The 16,993-nt window shown below is 43.3% G+C and overlaps 1 protein-coding gene and 1 non-coding gene across 2 annotated transcripts in view; one reads left to right on the top strand and one right to left on the bottom strand.

The window, feature by feature from the left end:
- The window catches only part of LOC126413159 (protein O-mannosyl-transferase TMTC2-like), an 899,537-nt gene that overhangs the window by 353,868 nt on the left and 528,676 nt on the right, over positions 1–16,993 (top strand). Inside the window, exon 7 of the mRNA XM_050083054.1 lies at positions 7,162–7,359. Within this exon, the coding sequence (XP_049939011.1) occupies positions 7,162–7,359 (198 nt within the window). The remainder of the gene's footprint in view (positions 1–7,161; positions 7,360–16,993) is intronic.
- On the bottom strand, positions 7,753–7,827 carry Trnas-cga (transfer RNA serine (anticodon CGA)). Its single transcript has one exon. It is a non-coding gene; the product is annotated as a tRNA-Ser (tRNA).

The raw sequence follows: 16,993 nt of genomic DNA, 5'->3' as shown, positions 1-16,993 counted from the left end.
AATTATTCAGGACGACAGCAATGATAGTCCAGCGGTACGTGCAAGTTATAAGACTGTGCTTAATATAGCGAGAGCTAGAAAACCATTTGCTGAAGGTGAGTTTATAAAGAAGTGCAGCAATGACGCTACTGATTTACTTTGCCTACTGAATGCAAATCAGTTTCGATCTATCACTCTTTCTCGGTGGACTGTAAGTTGTCGTATAAGTGCCATGACAGGTGACGTTTACCGTCAATTAAGGAGTGCAGTGCAGGAGTTTATTGCATTTTCCATCGCACTTGATGATTCCACATATATTTCAGATACCGCGCAATTAGTGATTTATGTTCGCGGCGCGGACACTGCTCTGCACATAAGAGAGGATTTTTTTAGATATGATATCTTTAAGAAGGACGACCACAGGCGTGGACATCCTAAAAACCGTTGAAGAAGCCGTCGATTTAGCTGGCTTAAACTGGGATGGTTTGGTGTCAGTGACAACAGACGGATCATCTGCAATGAAAGGGGAACAAATGGGATTTGTTGGATTACTAAGAAAAAAGCTACAGCGTACAGAAGAATCATTGTACAGCATCCACTGTATTTTGCACCAAGAAGTACTCTGTGCAAAAGCAGCGAAACTGGGGGACGTCATGCAAGTGGTTATTCGGGCAGTTAATTATTTGAGATCCCACAGGATTACACATAGTTTCACAGACATTTAGCTGAAATTGGGGAAGAGCACGGTGACATACCACACCACAGTGAAGGCCGCTGGCTTAGCCGCGGTAATGAACTAAAAATATTTTTTGAGCTGAGAATACCAATTAATCAGTTTTTAAAGTACAAAGGAAGGTACAACCCCAAGTTGGAAGATCCAGAGTTGGTTGCCGACCTTGCATTTTTAGTGGACATTACCGGACACATGAATGCATGCAGCACAAGTTTGCAAGGAGAAAATCAGCAAATTTGTGAAATGGCTGAAAAGGTGCAAGCTTTCGCTAACAAGCTTGAGCTGTGGAAACGACAGCTCTCTTCAGGGAACGCAGTGCATTTCTCTACTCAGTCTACTGTACGAGAACAGAACTGCAAAGAATATGTTTCCGTATTTAGTGCAATAAAAGAGGAATTTTTCAAGCGATTTGGGGACATACCATATTTATACCAAGCTTTTGAATGGTTCTCGCGACCATTTGCTGTTTCTGTAGATGATATTCATCTCAATTTGCAAATGGAATTAATAGATCTACAGTGTAATTCTCGTCTGAGAGATAAGTTCCTTTTGGCAAGACGTGTAATAGACTTTTATCACGACTTTTCACAGCAAGAGTTTCCTCGTCTTCATCGCGAAGCCGCGAAGATAATGTCAATGTTTGGTTCGACATAGGTTTGTGAGAGATTTTTTTCTGTTATGAAAATTAATAAGTCTCGATTAAGAGAAAATATCAGTGATGAAAATTTACGTAACTGATTGCGTTTGTGTGTAGAATTTTTGTTCCAGACATTAAACGTATTGTAAACTCCACCTGTGATAAATAAATAAAACGTATCGTAGGTAATAGGTACTCTTTCAAACCATGATTTGTTTCAAGCACTCCCACTAACCTTATTCTTTCATTCAATAAAGCAAGCTAGGAAACAAAACAAATTACAGAGAAAGGAGCGGAGAGATATGGTGGGCAGGGGAGAGAAGTGGGTGGCCAGTTTGCCCCTGTGTGCACGCAGAAGAACTGTTAATTGCACGCGTGCAAGTGCACCGCACACGTGCAGGATTCCTGCCCGCCCCTGTTCTACTCCAACAGTTACATAATGGAAGAACTGGAACACATCCCTTCCTTCGGCTGGTGCCGGAGGAGGTTCGAGTCCTCCCTCGGGCATGGGTGTGTGTGTTTGTCTTTAAGATAATTTAGATTAAGTAGTGTGTAAGCTTAGGGACTGATGACCTTAGCAGTGAAGTCCCGTAAGATTTCACACACATTTGAACATCCCTTCCTTAGGACAGAGGTTGATAAATATTTCTTTACGGAACTTATCAGTCATTATGTATGTATTAAACGAAGACAAAATGGTCTGCGAGTTTTTCATGTTAAATATTGCCCAGTTTAACTATGTGTAGGATCTTTTCAGAGAAGGTTTTGGGAAGAATTCATCAAATGTGTACATATTTGTATCCATACATAAGTCAGTACATAAACCTTTTACTGACTGTATATGTTAAGCATGCAACAATTTTATTGGTGCATTGTCAAAATTATGGCAAAGATGTTTCTCATAACTGAGATACTGCTTTACATTGTATTGCAAAACAACTGTGTGAAATACTATCTTCAGTTGTTAGTGTTATAAGCAAGCGTTGGAGTAATTCGTTTCGACATCGTACCGTGTCAGGCTAGACAACAAATTTTCATATAAGTTGCGAGGCCCCTCCCGCCGGAGGTTCGAGTCCTCCCTCGGGCATATGTGTGTGTGTGTTGTTCTTAGGATAGTTCAAGTTTGTCTTAACATAGGTTAGTTCAAGTTAGTTTAGGTAGTGTGTAATTCTAGGGACCGATGACCTCTGCAGTTTGTTCCCGTAAGAACTCACACACATTTGAACATTTTTTTTAAATTTTTATTTAAGTGAGACGGATAGTTGGGTTACAGGAAGTCAGATTTCAACAGCGGTGGTGCTATGGCAGAGCGGTTCTACGCTCTTCAGTCTAGAACCGCGTTGCTGCTACGTTCGCAGGTTCGAATCCTGCCTCGGACATGGATGTGTGTGATGTCCTTAGGTTAATTAGGTTTAAGTAGTTCAAAGTGTAGGGGACTGATGACCTCAGATGTTAAGACCCGCAATGCTTAGACCCATTTGAACCATCTGAACCAATAATGATGGCGGTTCTTTTTCTTACGATTTTCTACATGTTGCTTTTTGTTTTGCTCACATAACTGCTTAGGTATTTGCAGTGTATCTTCCAGATGCAGAATGTAATATGTACTAATTGATTTACATCACTTCATACTTCACTACATTTTATGTAACATATTCCATGAACGAAAATTAAAATTTTTGCGAAAATACATACCATTTTGATACAGTTTAGCAGTTGTATCAGTCCACACTTTGGCCTTCTTAAAATTGTTTTTATTGTCTCCATCGCCTGTGTTGGACAAGAAGTTGTACTTTCTCACCTCTTCAAATAGCTTTTATGTATGCATGCTATCCACAGTGTGTGTGTGTGTGTGTGTGTGTGTGTGTGTGTGTGTGTGTGTGTAACGCCTGTCAAAGACACGGCCTGCCCGCCACGGCTCAAAGTCGCAGACCACGCAGGCAGACCGCGTTCTGTGTGACCAGGCCTTAAGCCAGAAGACTAATTTTGTTGTGTCGTCGTTGCTACTGTTGAGTCTTGTACTGTAGCAATCAAGGGAGAGGATGTTGTTTGGTGGCCATTATCCTCTTACTACAACACAACTGCACACATGTATTAACAGGGTGCTGGTGAAGTACAAGTCCCACCATACGATAATGTCAGACACCAAACTAGAATGCGAGTTAGTGCGCCACTGACTGAGCTAATGACTGAACGATTGCGCTAGTGACTGAGACAGAGCTAGTAGCTGAGACTGAGACTGCGAATGACTGAGACTGGCCTTCCAGTCCACGGCGGCAATCTAAATACACTGCTGGCCATTAAAATAGCTACACCAAGAAGAAATGCAGATCATACACGGGTATTCAATGGACAAATATATTATACTAGAACTGACATGTGAGTACATTTTCACGTAATTTGGGTGCATAGATCCCGAGAAATCAGTACCCAGAACAACCACCTCTGGCCATTATTACGGCCTTGATACGCCTGGACATTGAGTCAAACAGAGCTTGGATAGCGTGTACAGGTACAGCTGCCCATGCAGCTTCAACAGGATACCACAGTTCATCAAGTGTAGTGACTGGCGTATTGTGACGAGCCAGTTGCTCGGCCACCATTGACCGGACGTTTTCAATTGGTGAGAGATCTGGAGAATGTGCTGGCCAGGGCAGCAGTCGAACATTTTCTGTATCCACAAAGGCCCGTACAGGACCTGCAACATGCGGTCGTGCATTATCCTGCTGAAATGTAGGGTTTCGAATGAAGAGTAGAGCCACGGGTCGTAACACATCTGAAATGTATCGTCCACTGTTCAAAGTCCCGTCAATGAGAACAAGAGGTGACCGAGACGTGTAATCTATGACACCCCATATCATCACGCCGGGTGATAAGGCAGTATGGCGATGACGAATACACACTTCCAATGTGCGTTCACCGCGATGTCGCCAAACACGGATGCGACCATAATGATGCTGTAAACAGAACCTGGATTCATCAGAGAAAATGACGTTTTGCCATTCGTGCACCCAGGTTCGTCGTTGAGTACACCATCGCAGGCGCTCCTGTCTGTGATGCAGCGTCAAGGGTAACCGCAGCCATGGTCTTCGAGCTGATAGTCCATGCTGCTGCAAACGTCGTCGAACTGTTCGTGCAGATAGTTGTTGTCTTGCAAACGTCCCCATCTCTTGACTCATGGATCGAGACGTGGCTACTCGATCCGTTACAACCATGCGGATAAGATGACTGTCATCTCGACTGCTAGTGATACGAGGCCGTTGGGATCCAGCACGGCGTTCCGTGTTACCCTACTGAACCCACCAATTCCATATTCTGCTAACACTCATTGGATCTCGACCAACGCGAGTAGCAATGTCGCGATACTATAAACCGCAATCGTGATAGGCTACAATCCGGCCTTTGTCAAAGTGGGAAACGTGATGGTACGCATTTCTCCTCCTTACAAGAGGCATCACAACAACGTTTCACCGGGCAACGCCGGTCAACTGCTGTTTGTGTATGAGAAACCGGTTTGAAACTTTCCTCATGTCAGCACGTTTTAGGTGTTGCCACTGGCGCCAACCTTGAGTGAATGCTCTGAAAAGCTAATCATTTGCATATCACAGCATCTTCTTCCTGTCGGTTAAATTTCGCGCCTGTAGCACGTCATCTTCGTGGTGTAGCAATTTTAATGGCCAGTAGTGCATTTACAACCATAAGCTACACAATATTTCACCATCATAGCTTCACAAACGTAATAAATCGCTCACGATGAGTGATTATCAAACAACAGAAAGCACAAACCAACATGACCTATACGTACGAAGTTGCCAATCTAACAATAATTGATCGTCATGATTTCCAGGGGTCCAAAGCACAGCAGTTGTGTATCCTGTTTTTATTGAGATCACTTGCGTGTACTGCCACGCTGACGCCACCCCCTCGGTGCCCGCATATATTGAAATTCGTGCTGGCGGGGTTTTGAAGGCCTTCGCTCAAGTGGTGTCTTACAATGACACCACAATTTTCTCAAGCAGAGCACGGACACGGTCATGGAGACGGAGGCCATCTTTGGATTGGGAAAGAAGGGGAAGAAAATCGGTGAATAGGTAGATTTCGACTTCGCTTATGTATAACTGAGTGAATCAGTGGTCGGAGGAAGTCCTGGAACCTCCAATAGGATCGTGTCTAGCACATCGATGCACTGTTCAAACTGATGTTCGGATTGAGACCAACTTTATCTTTTGTCAGATTCTGAATCAAGGAAGTTGGAGCTGATCGGCAATCAACGTGAATGTCGAAGAATGGTAGCTCTGCATTGTCAGTGTGTAACGCGCCCTGGAGTACAAATGGATGGGGTACTGTTAAACTTGTTTCTCGTTTCGACCGTGCGCCCTATCCACACGTCGTACCTGATAATCCCGCGGCGGTCGTATTGTCCTGCTCCACACTGCTGCTGGCTTGCCTGAAATTATCTATCGAAATATGCAAGCGAGTCAGGAGAGCCACTCTTCGTCAGAACACAACACTGTTCTACGTCTGGTATGAACAACTGTATTCTAAGACGATTAAAGAAGATCGCAGATTGCACGGTTTACATTCTAATTCATAGGTGTTTATCCCAATTAATGTATGATTACCAGTCCACAATATCACTTGGACGAGCGTACGCGTAACCGACACGACGCAGGTGATTGTTGATGATGCAGAAGCCGAATGATCGCACGAGAGTTCTTACGCTCGTCACGCATACACAGATATTTGGTACCAGTCCCCCTTGACACTAGTAGTAAATTTTAACACTGTTCACAAAGTTAAATTTACAGTCCACAGTTCTCAGTTGTACGAGCGTGCGCTTATCCGTCGCGGCGCGGCTGATCGTTGATGATGCGAAAACGCGATGACCGAACGCACGTTCTCACGCCCGCTGCAAGACACTGGCACTTGAAACTTCCTGGCAGATTAATACTGTGTGCCGGACCGATACTCGAACTCGGGACCTTTGCCTTTCGCGGGCAAGTGCTCTTGTGAGGACCGGGCGTGAGTCGTACTTGGGTAGCTCAGTTGGTAGAGGACTTGCCCGCGAAACGCAAAGGTTCCGAGTTCGAGTCTCGGTCGGGCACACAGTTTTAATCTGCCAGGAAGTTTCATGTCAGCGCACACTCCGCTACAGAGTGAAACTCTCATTCTGTACACTGGCACTTGTTTGCACTCTTTTATGGTAACTAATTTTTGCTGATTCACGTTAGTTGATTCTGAGAGACCGAACACGGCGCGGATGATTGAAACTGTGCCGTGCGGGATTAGCCGAGCGGTCTATGGGCGCTGCAGTCATGGACTGTGCGGCTAGTCCCGGGGGAGGTTCGAGTCCTCCCACGGGCATGGGTGTGTGTGTTTGTCCTTAGGATAATTTAGGTTAAGTAGCGTGTAAGCTTAGGGACTGATGACGTTAGCAGTTAAGTCCCATAAGATTTCACACACATTTGAACATTTAGATTTGTACTGTATGGTACGGCACGCAACGAGAGGATACACAAATACGTTATCAGCAGCACTGCTCATTTTTAATTACTTCTTGACGCACTTTCCTCTGAATTACTTCCATATTTCATCACTTTACTGTCATAGCACTTGTAGCAACACTTCAACTTCCATACTAACAATGCTTCTTACATGCAGAGCTACCCACAACACAACATAAAGTTCGGCGACCCGCGCGCGACTGTACAACGCGCTGCCCGTAAAGTTACTCCGCAACTAAGCCAGTGATATCACAGTACGCTTACAAGTGCTACAGTGGATGACGGTCACACGGTACTTGTGTCTTCAGGAGCGAGAGCGGCCTGGGGCGCGGCGCCACGCTGGTGGCGGTGTCGCTGTCTGCGACGGTGCTGCCCTTCGTGCCGGCGTCCAACCTGGTGGCGCACGTCGGCTTCGTGGTGGCGGAGCGCGTCCTCTACGTGCCCTCGGCCGGCTACTGCGTGCTCGCCGGCTACGGCTTCGCCAGGCTGCTGCACGCCTCCGACAGGTGCGTCACTGCTCTCCACTCGGGCCAGCAGCAAGTGTTTTTTTTTCGTTACTGTAAACTCATTCCCCGATGAGAGGGCAGGCTGCCGCTAGCTACGTATCCGCTCTTCAGGTCACATTTTGTGAAACAGAAAAGTCGTATTAAGACAAACAGATATGAGAAACGATGCTATTATTAAGAACACGATGACGCTGACGCGGTGAAGTTGATATTGTATGGAGAGCTGTTGGGAAAGTTGATGGTGATGACATTCTTCCTTGGTGACCAACTCCTGGTAGTGGGTAGATTGGCAGAGATAATGGTGAAGTGTGGACGGAGTATGGAGATAGAAACCTGACACTGAAGTCATGAAAACGAACGAAAAGTTGAAACTTCCTGGCAGATTAAAAGTGTGTGCCGGGCCGAGACTCGAACTCGGGACCTTTGCCTTTCGCGGGCAAGTGCTCTACCAACTGAGCTACCCAAGCACGACTCACGCCCCGTCCTCACAGCTTTATCAGCGCACACTCCGCTGCAGAGTGAAAATCTCATTCTGGAAACATCCCCAAGGCTGTGGCTAAGCCATGTCTCCGCAATATCCTTTCTTTCAGGAGTGCTAGTTCTCCAAGGTTCGTGAAGAACTTCTGTAAAGTTTGGAACGGGACGTGAGTCATGCTTGGGTAGCTCAGTTGGTAGAGCACTTGCCCGCGAAAGGCAAAGGTCCCGAGTTCGAGTCTCGCCACGGCACACAGTTTTAATCTGCCAGGAAGTTTCATATCAGTGCATATTCCGCTGCAGAGTGAAAATCTCATTCTGGGAACGGAAAGTTGTTGGTTCGCTGTGTCAGGTTTGTGGTGACGGAAGGGGGGGGGGGGGGAGGCACTTGCATGTGCTGTGGCGTGGGCGCAGGTGCTGCGAGGTAAGGTGAACTGCTCAAGGTTGAGTGGGAAAGTGTTAGACGAAAGTGTCTAATTGGAAAAATAGGAAATGAAAGTGGTTTTGTGAGTACTCGTATGTGGCAGTGGCACTTAAATCTAACACGGAACGTGTAGCCAGGGTGAGTTAATGGAGGATATATGGAGGCTCAAACGGGTGGATGGTAGGATCATGACATAGGGAGTTGCTCAGACTAAGGGGTGTGTTTACATATATGAGGTATCAGTTAAGATTCGGTTGGAGAGTGTTTAGCTTTACATTTATAGGAGTAATTTGATAGAACTGATTGCAGGTTTTAGGATTGTAGGTTAGGACAGTGATGGTACAGGTGGGTAGCTTTGTAGTGATGGAATGTGGGTGAGTTTTCGAGGTCAGAAATTAAAGTAGACATTGTAGATGAGGTACCTGTTACACCGGTAGGCTTGGGTTTGGGGTCAGGTACGTTCTGAAGGAGGTGATCTGTGGTAAATGAGTCATCAGAGAACATACTGACGGGGAATGTTGAACCAGAGTGGTGTTGAATCCGAGGCTCCTCCCGAATTTGGGAGTTGAGATTGTAATTTAGCTTTTGTTCGATTTCTCCTACCCTAATTTACAGGTCAACGCACTTGGCCACAGACAGAAGCATCGGCAGCTTGTCAGCAGTTGGGGTTCTCTGCAAACTGGGGGGGGGGGGGGGGGGGGTAGTGACTTTTTCATGTATTTGGGTGTGCATGTGTGTGTGTGTGTGTGTGTGTGTGTGTGTGTGTGTGTGTGTGTCTGTGTGTGTGTACTAGTGCTGTTAATAATACATTGTGAGATCACATAAGGCTACACACAACATATTCACTACAAGTTCTCATCACGGGCGAGTATTATTATTTTCGATATTGTTAACGCATTCTATATTCAAGTGTCCGATAAATAAAACACTTTGGAATGTCTGTATGGACGAAAAATAAATTAGCAACACCTCGGTGTTACATTTAGAAGTATCTCAGGGTTATAACAAATGTCTTTACGCAAGAATAATAATTTATGCTTTCGCGAATTCATGTGCAAAATACCTTTTGCGTGGTACACTTATTAATTCAAAGCTGCGAACTTTCTTAACTGTGAAAATCTCGTCACTTGAACAAAAGACAGCCATGAAAAGGCAACCACAAGAATGCTTTAATATCGATACGACTATTTGCAAAATGAATCAGATTAACTTGACTTTAGTATGTTGACTCAATAACTTAATTGTAAACCCCCTCTATTTTGCTTTACGTCACTTAATATTGGAGTAATTTGAACAGGAAACTGCCATATTGCAAATGGCGGCTAACAATGCTAATTGTAACTCGCGCTATGCCACACGTTATTAATCTACGAAAAAAATTACAGTTAAATTTTCACACACGTAGGGATGCTACCGCTGCTGAAATAAGTGGTTTGATTACAAATAACAGCATATATTTATCAGAAATTCGTTACAAGATATATGCGTCTCCATTCACGTCTTTCTCATATGAAGCTTCGAACCAGAGAAAATTAATTATGAAAATCCACATCTATTGTTTTTATTGTTCCCCAAACATAGATTATCCTGCAATATCGATACAGCATTACATATAAATACAGTGAGATAATTAATATTTTTGTGTACTCTTTCGCACACAGAATAACAGTTCGTTTAAACATTTATTGTAAACCATAAATAAATGTTTCTCGTTCCCAGAGGACCAGTACAGCGGCTAAGTGAGAAAAGGGCGGCATGTGGACAGAAAGTTATTGGAGGATGTCTTTGCAGCAGGTGGGTTTGGACACCAGGATACGATTACAGAATTTTCAGGATGTATACGACCCAGGACAACCGGGAGATCCGGGAAAAACCCGGGAATTTTTTCATCCGGGAGAAAACCGGGAAAAACCCGGGAATTGTTTAGAATTCCGGGAATATTTCATTGTTTTAATTTTCAGTTAAATTTTTGTGATTTTTGACTGGTAAGAACCAATGCTCAAATAAAGGATATTACTGTATCCCGCTACTGCAGAATAATACTGCAGCAACAAAACATGAACGAAAAAAAACTTAAGTTGCAAAGGAAATGCCATGTACACAACAACAAAACACAGTGCTCATACAAGCATCTGCCAACAGCAAAGTGTGTCAAAGGCTTTAGGAAGAATATGCAATGCTTCATAACAACAAATTGCTTCCGATGAGCGTGACGTGTGACAACTGTTTAAATTTGATTCGTTTGAGCAGTTGCGGGCGGGCTCTTGCGCATGCGCAGTTGAGTCTCGTATGAGTAGTGCCTTCCTTCGCTTCTGGTTACGGAAGTATGGCTGGGCGCCAGCACTTAATATTGCACCGGTTCGGAAATACAGTAAATCTGGCGCTGATGCCCAGAGCAGTCTGAGTTGTGGTGGGGAGATGGATCGTATCCACGTGAACTGTGTTTAAGTTCAGTCATTTTGTTGTTTCCTCTTGTTTCCTTTCTTATCTTAAATGATAACAAACGGATTTTTGCGGCCGGGAGTTATCAAATGAATTAAAATACGCTCACATGTTTACGGAAGGCTAAAATATGTTATTAGTTTTAGATTTTTATTGCCACATTCATGATAGTCAAAGCATTAATCGCCTTGCAGAACAATGAAATTATTTTTGTCGCTTTGCTAAAGAGGTTTGGCTTTCATTAATCTTTTCTGCTTTATTTGAAACGAAGTGTTTAATGTCACACTATTGGCTAGTTTCAACCGTTCGCTGCATTTCAAGTCCACGTATGTCATTATACCATAATAAAGAACCAAACATGAGATAATACAGTAGTCCACGAAAATTTACATACGAATCTGGACATATGAATGTGCATTTTAAGCCGAATTAAGCATTTTAGTGTGGTTCACGAAATTCCGATGCTCTTGAAATATCCTCTGATGTCTTGTTTCTTTTATGACATAATGTAAGATCTTTTAATGTTTTACACGTACGAACATGTGGGCTTCCTGCGTCATCGTAGCTGCGTAAGCGCGGTGACGCCTATTGTCTGGCGCTTTCTTCCAACTGCTGAAACGAACCTATTTCTAACAGGTCGCAGGAAAATATTACGAATGGTGGTTTGAAAAGCGTTACATTCAAACCAAATTTCCTTTTACGCAAGATGAACTATGTGCGAGAATGTACGATGAATTTCCTAAATCACAAAGCGTTTGACTCTCATTTAAAAATCAACTCTTTGAGGACGACCATTTAGAAGAATTTCGAGCCCAGAAGATCAGACATTTACGTCGTTATTAAAAATTTTCCTGGCACATTTGTGTGATGTATCCTGAAGTGTAACAAGCGCAAAAAAGATCAACATTATATGTGGAAGCTTAGCTTCTCTTCCAGCTTATCAATCTTAGAGACCAATATTATGTGTGAATGCTATGTATATTAATTTAAACCATTAACTTTTCTTATTTGTGTGTTCGCGTTACTTAAGAGTGATCTTGCTATTGGCTGACTACATCACGTGTCCTATGCTGTCATCAGCTGGCGAGACCACATGACATGAGCCATGACTGGCTTACAAAAGCGCATCGCAATCTCGATTTCAATGCTTCGGAAAGTGACATGCAGTGTATGTTGGAATTTAAATTTATACCTTCGTAATACGGAAATATGCAGCGTACATGTTGGTGCACATCAAAGGTCTTTCAAAACGTGTTCCCCCCCCCCCCCCCCTGAGTTTAGTTTTCTAAAGTGGCGGGAAATTTTACGTCGGTATACAAAACCATAAAAATTCAAAGACTTGATGAGTTTTACAGCGCCGAGGAAGAGTATATTGTCACTTAACACGTAAAAAGTGTATTTTCACCCGGGCGAAAGTGTATTTTTAACCGGGAAATAGGGGAAAAATCCGGGAATTTTTTTTCCTGGTCCACGTATACACCATGATTTTGCAGGTTGTGAGTTGTGGTATGTCGACGTCTGGGTAGAACATTTTTATTTTGGGGGATAAGAGTTTAGGATTGAGGGATTGGACACAAATTTTTGTTCCTAATTGCACAATACAGTATTGTTCATATAACTTAACAGGAATGTAGTCCAATAGGATAATATCTTCGACAAACACACCCATGACCTAAGGGTATGCCGGCACAGTAACTCAGCATGTTCAGTCAGAGGGTTAGCTGCCCTCTGTAATAAAAAAACTGAGTTGATGGATCAACGACGAACTGAAATGGGTGTCTTGCGACGTCCACCCCGAGCAGATACAACGAACGAAAACGAATAAAATGAGATTTAAAAAAAGGGTAATTGCTATTAAAAACAGTCTTGATCACGATTTATTTAACAAGTAGTGATTCTCCAACAGAAAGAGGTTCCTACTCAATGGTCTGAAGATGACCACAGTAGTGGTCGAAACTGGTCACCTTGTTAAATAAATCGTGATCAAGACTGTTTTTAATAGTAATTATTTATAAGACATTGATCACTGCTGTTCCCATAATGCATTCAAAAGTAATTTAAAAGAAGGGTATTGTCTTTGGTTCATAATCAAAACGTTCCTGGTCCCGGGTACGAACACAGCTCCCGTTCAAATTTTGCATAAAAAGCATCAGCATCTTCCAAGATAAGAAGTCACTCTAATTCATCCAACAACGTTGTCAAGAAGGACGGAGGAGCGAACAGAGGTTCAGGACACTTTCCTGCCCTTGGTGAGCAAAACTGCCCCTAAAGACAGAAGAATCAACAATGATCAACAGCATGAGGATCAGGAGGCAATGGATACCACTGCATTAAAGACACGTAATGTGTATCACAGGAAATATGGTCTGTAATTGAAAAAGTTCCAGGATGATCCCAACATTGGCAAAAGTATCCGGACGAGTCTCCCGTTCGGATCTCCAGAAGTGGACTGCCAAGGGGGAGGTGACCATGAGAAGAAAGATTGAATAACCAACGAAAAGATAACATTCTGTGACTCGGGGTGTGGAATGTCAAAAGTGGTAGTGAAGCCAGAAAATCTGAAAAGGGAAATAAGGCTCAGACTAGATACAATGGGGGATCAATGAAATGAACTAGAAAGAAGACAAGGATTTCTGGCAAGATGAGTCTAGGGTAATATCAATATCAGCAGAAGATGTCATAAGAAGGGTAGGATTCGTTGTGAATAAGAAAGCAGGGCAGAGAGTGAGTTAATGTGAACAGTTCAGTGATTCAGACCATCACCAACGGCGATAGTTCATGTATACATGCGGTCTTTGCGAGCTGAAGATGAAAAGGTGTATATGAGGATAGTGAATGGGTAACTCAGTACGTAAAGGGAGATGAAAATTTAATAATCATAGGGGGACTGGAATGCGGTTGTAGGGAGAGGAATAGACGAAAGGGTTACGAGAGAATATTGGCTTGGTACTAGGAGTGAGAGGAGAGATACACTAATTGAGCTCTGCAATACTTTTCACTTCGTAATAGCGAGTACTCTGTTCTAGAATCACAAGAGGAGGAGGTATACTTGCAGAAGGCTAGGAGATACAGGAAGATTTCAGTTAGATTACATCATAGTCGGGCAGAGATTACGATATTACTGAATTGTATGACGTACCCAGGAAGAGATACAGACTCAGGTCACAATTTAGTAGTGATGAAGAGTAGGTTAAAGTATAAGAGACTATTCAAGACGAAGAATACATGCACGAAGAAGTGGGATACAGATTTAATAAGGAATGAAGAAATACACTTGAAGGTGCCTGAGGCTATGGATACTGCGATGAGGCTCTAAAATGGCTCTAAGCACTATGGGACTTAACATCTGAGGTTATCAGTCCCCTATAACTTAGAACTACTTAAACCTAACTAACCTAAGGACATCACACACATCCATGCCCGAGGAAGGATTCGAACCTGTGACTGTAGCGGCAGCGCGGCTGCGATAGGGAATGGCTCAGTAGCAGTTTAGTTGAAGAGGGATGGGCATAACTAAAAAGGGCAATCACCGATGCTGGGAAGAAAAACATACGCACAAAGAAGGTAACTGCAAAGAAACCACAGATAATATAAGAAACACTTCATTTGTTCCTTGGAAGAAGGAAGTACAAAAATAATCAGGGAAATACGGCAATACAGATATGTAAGTCACTCAGGAATGAACTAACAGCAAGTGTAGGGAAGCTAGGGCGAAATGGCTGCATGAAAAATGTGAAGAAATCGAAAAACAAATAGGGTCAGCAGGATTCACCCAGCTACAGAAAATTCAAAATCACCTTAGGAAATTTAAAGGGAAAGGTGGTAACCTTAAGAGAGGAATGAGAATTCCACTGTTAAATGCAGAGGAAAGAACGGATAGGTTGGAAGAGTACAATGGAGGCCTCTATGAGGGGGGAGGACTTGTCTGATGCGACAGGAGAAGAAGCAGGAGTCGATATAGAAGGGATAGGAGATCCAGTATTAGAAGAGGAATTTAAAAGAGCTTTGGAAGACTTAGCATCAAATAAGACAGAAGGCATAGATGACCTTCGATCAGAATTGAAGTGGCTAGAAACGACTGTTCACTTCAGTGTATAGAACGTATGATTCTGGCGGTATATGGTCTGCCACACAATTCCGAAAATTGCAAGAGCTGACAAGTGCGAGAGTTATCGCACAATCAGCTTATCAGTTCACGCATCCAAGTCGCTGTCAAGAATAAAACACCGCAGAGTGGAAAAGAAAACTGACGATGTGTTATATGATGATCAGTTTGGATTTAGGAAAGCTGGAGGCAGCAGAGAGACAGTTCTGACGCTGTGGTTGATAATGGATCCAAGACTAAAGAAAAATCAATACACGTTCACCGGATTTGTCGATCTGCAAAAGCGTTCGGGTGCGTCAAATGGTGCAAGATGTCGGAAATTGTCAGAAAAACGGGAGTAAGCTATAGGGCAAAGACGGGTAATAAACAATATGTACAAGAGTCAAGAGAAAACAATAAGAGTGGAAGACCAAGAACGAAGTGCTTGGATTAAAAAGGGTGCAAGACAGGGATGTAGTCTTTCACCTCTACTATTCAATCTATACAACGAAGAAGCAATGACAGAAATAAAAGAAATGTTGAAAAGTGGAACTGAAATTTAAAGTGAAGAATATAAATGATAAGTTCGCGAATGGCATTGCTATCCTCAGTTACGGATCTGTTGAATGGAATAAAAAGTCTAATGAGTACAGAAAATTATTTGAGAGTAAATCGAAGAAAGACGAAAGTAATGAGAAGTAGCATAAATGAAAACAGTGAGAAATTTAACATCAGGATTGGTGACCACGAAGTAGATGAGATTAAGGAATTCTGATACCTAGGCGGGAAAATAACCCAGACGGACGGAGCAAGAACATCAAAAGCAAACTGGCACTGGCAGAACGGGCATTCATGGTCAAGAGATGTCTACTACTACCTAAAATAGGTCTTAATTTGAGGAAGAAGTTTCTGAGAAAGTACGTTTGGAGCATAGCATTGTATGGTAGTGAAAGATGGGCTGTGGGAAAACCGCAACAGAAGAGAATCGAAGCATTTGAGATGTGGTGCTACAGACGAATGTTGAAAATTAGGTGGACTGATAAGGTAAGGTATGAGGAGTTTCTCCGTAGAATCGGTAAGGAAATGTATATGTGAAAACGCTGATAAGAATAAGGGACAGAATGGTAGGACATCCGTTAAGATATCATGGAGTAATTTCCATGGTACTAGAGGGAAATGTAGAGGCTGGCTCTGAGCACTATGGGACTTAACCGGAAATGTAGAGGATGACAGCTGTATAGAAGACAGAGATTGGGATCATCCAGCAAATAACTGAGGATGTAGGTTGCAAACGCTACTCTGAGATGAAGAGGTTGGTTCAGGAGAGGAATTCATGGCGGACTGCATCAAACCAGTTAGAAGAATGATTGTATTATTGGCGCTAGTTGTTTACAGTGTGTGTTTTCGTTCTGCAGACATCGCATTGTGGTTACTGCATAGCCTCACCAACGGAGAGTTTAATTTGCGACGCACAGCGCTCTGTCGTCTCATTACTGCCTTGAAAATGACGGACTGTTCACTTGCCGATGCATCGGTGAGTGTCGAGGATGGTACCTGGCTGCATTCCCGGTAAGATACGAATATTTGAACATTCGATCGCTTGAAAAAGCCCAAGATACAAAACACTACACTGTCCTGCCTGAAAGTATCCAAACACTTGTTACTGATTATTAAAATGAGTGTGTTCATCCTTCGCCTTATTGACGTCTTGAAATCTGCTTATTTTAACCCCCTGCTAGATAGACTGCTGGTAGCACTTTAGAATTCAGGAGTGAGACCCGCAGATTTCATGTAATTCTGTACTATCAGCGTCCCCTATGCTCGGCGGTGCCTGTCTGTCAGTGTATGAGAACTGCCTTCGCCTTCCCACGTCATGGCCACATCACCAACAGCCGAAACATGTAGCGTTAGAAGTGTCGAAATGTTGCTGAAGAATTCGTTACCCAGGTGATATCCAACGACTAGTCCACTTTCAAAGACACTCAGCTCTCCTGAATGATCCATTCTGCTGTTACCTCTTGCCTAGTGAGAACACTCCGTCTCCTTTTATACAGCCTCTTGTGCTGGTGAGTCTGCATCTTGTGACAATTAGGCTCTCCCGAGGTAAAGCCAGGTCTGGCGGTTTGGCAACACCGCAGACGTCAACAGTACAGCAACAACATACTTGCGGTCTGGCTTGCGGAATGCTGTACTCGCCCGCATCTCGTGGT

This window comes from Schistocerca serialis, chromosome 7 (assembly GCF_023864345.2).
Source record: "Schistocerca serialis cubense isolate TAMUIC-IGC-003099 chromosome 7, iqSchSeri2.2, whole genome shotgun sequence".
Lineage (NCBI taxonomy): Eukaryota > Metazoa > Arthropoda > Insecta > Orthoptera > Acrididae > Schistocerca > Schistocerca serialis.
This window is presented reverse-complemented; position numbering and strand designations above follow the sequence as displayed.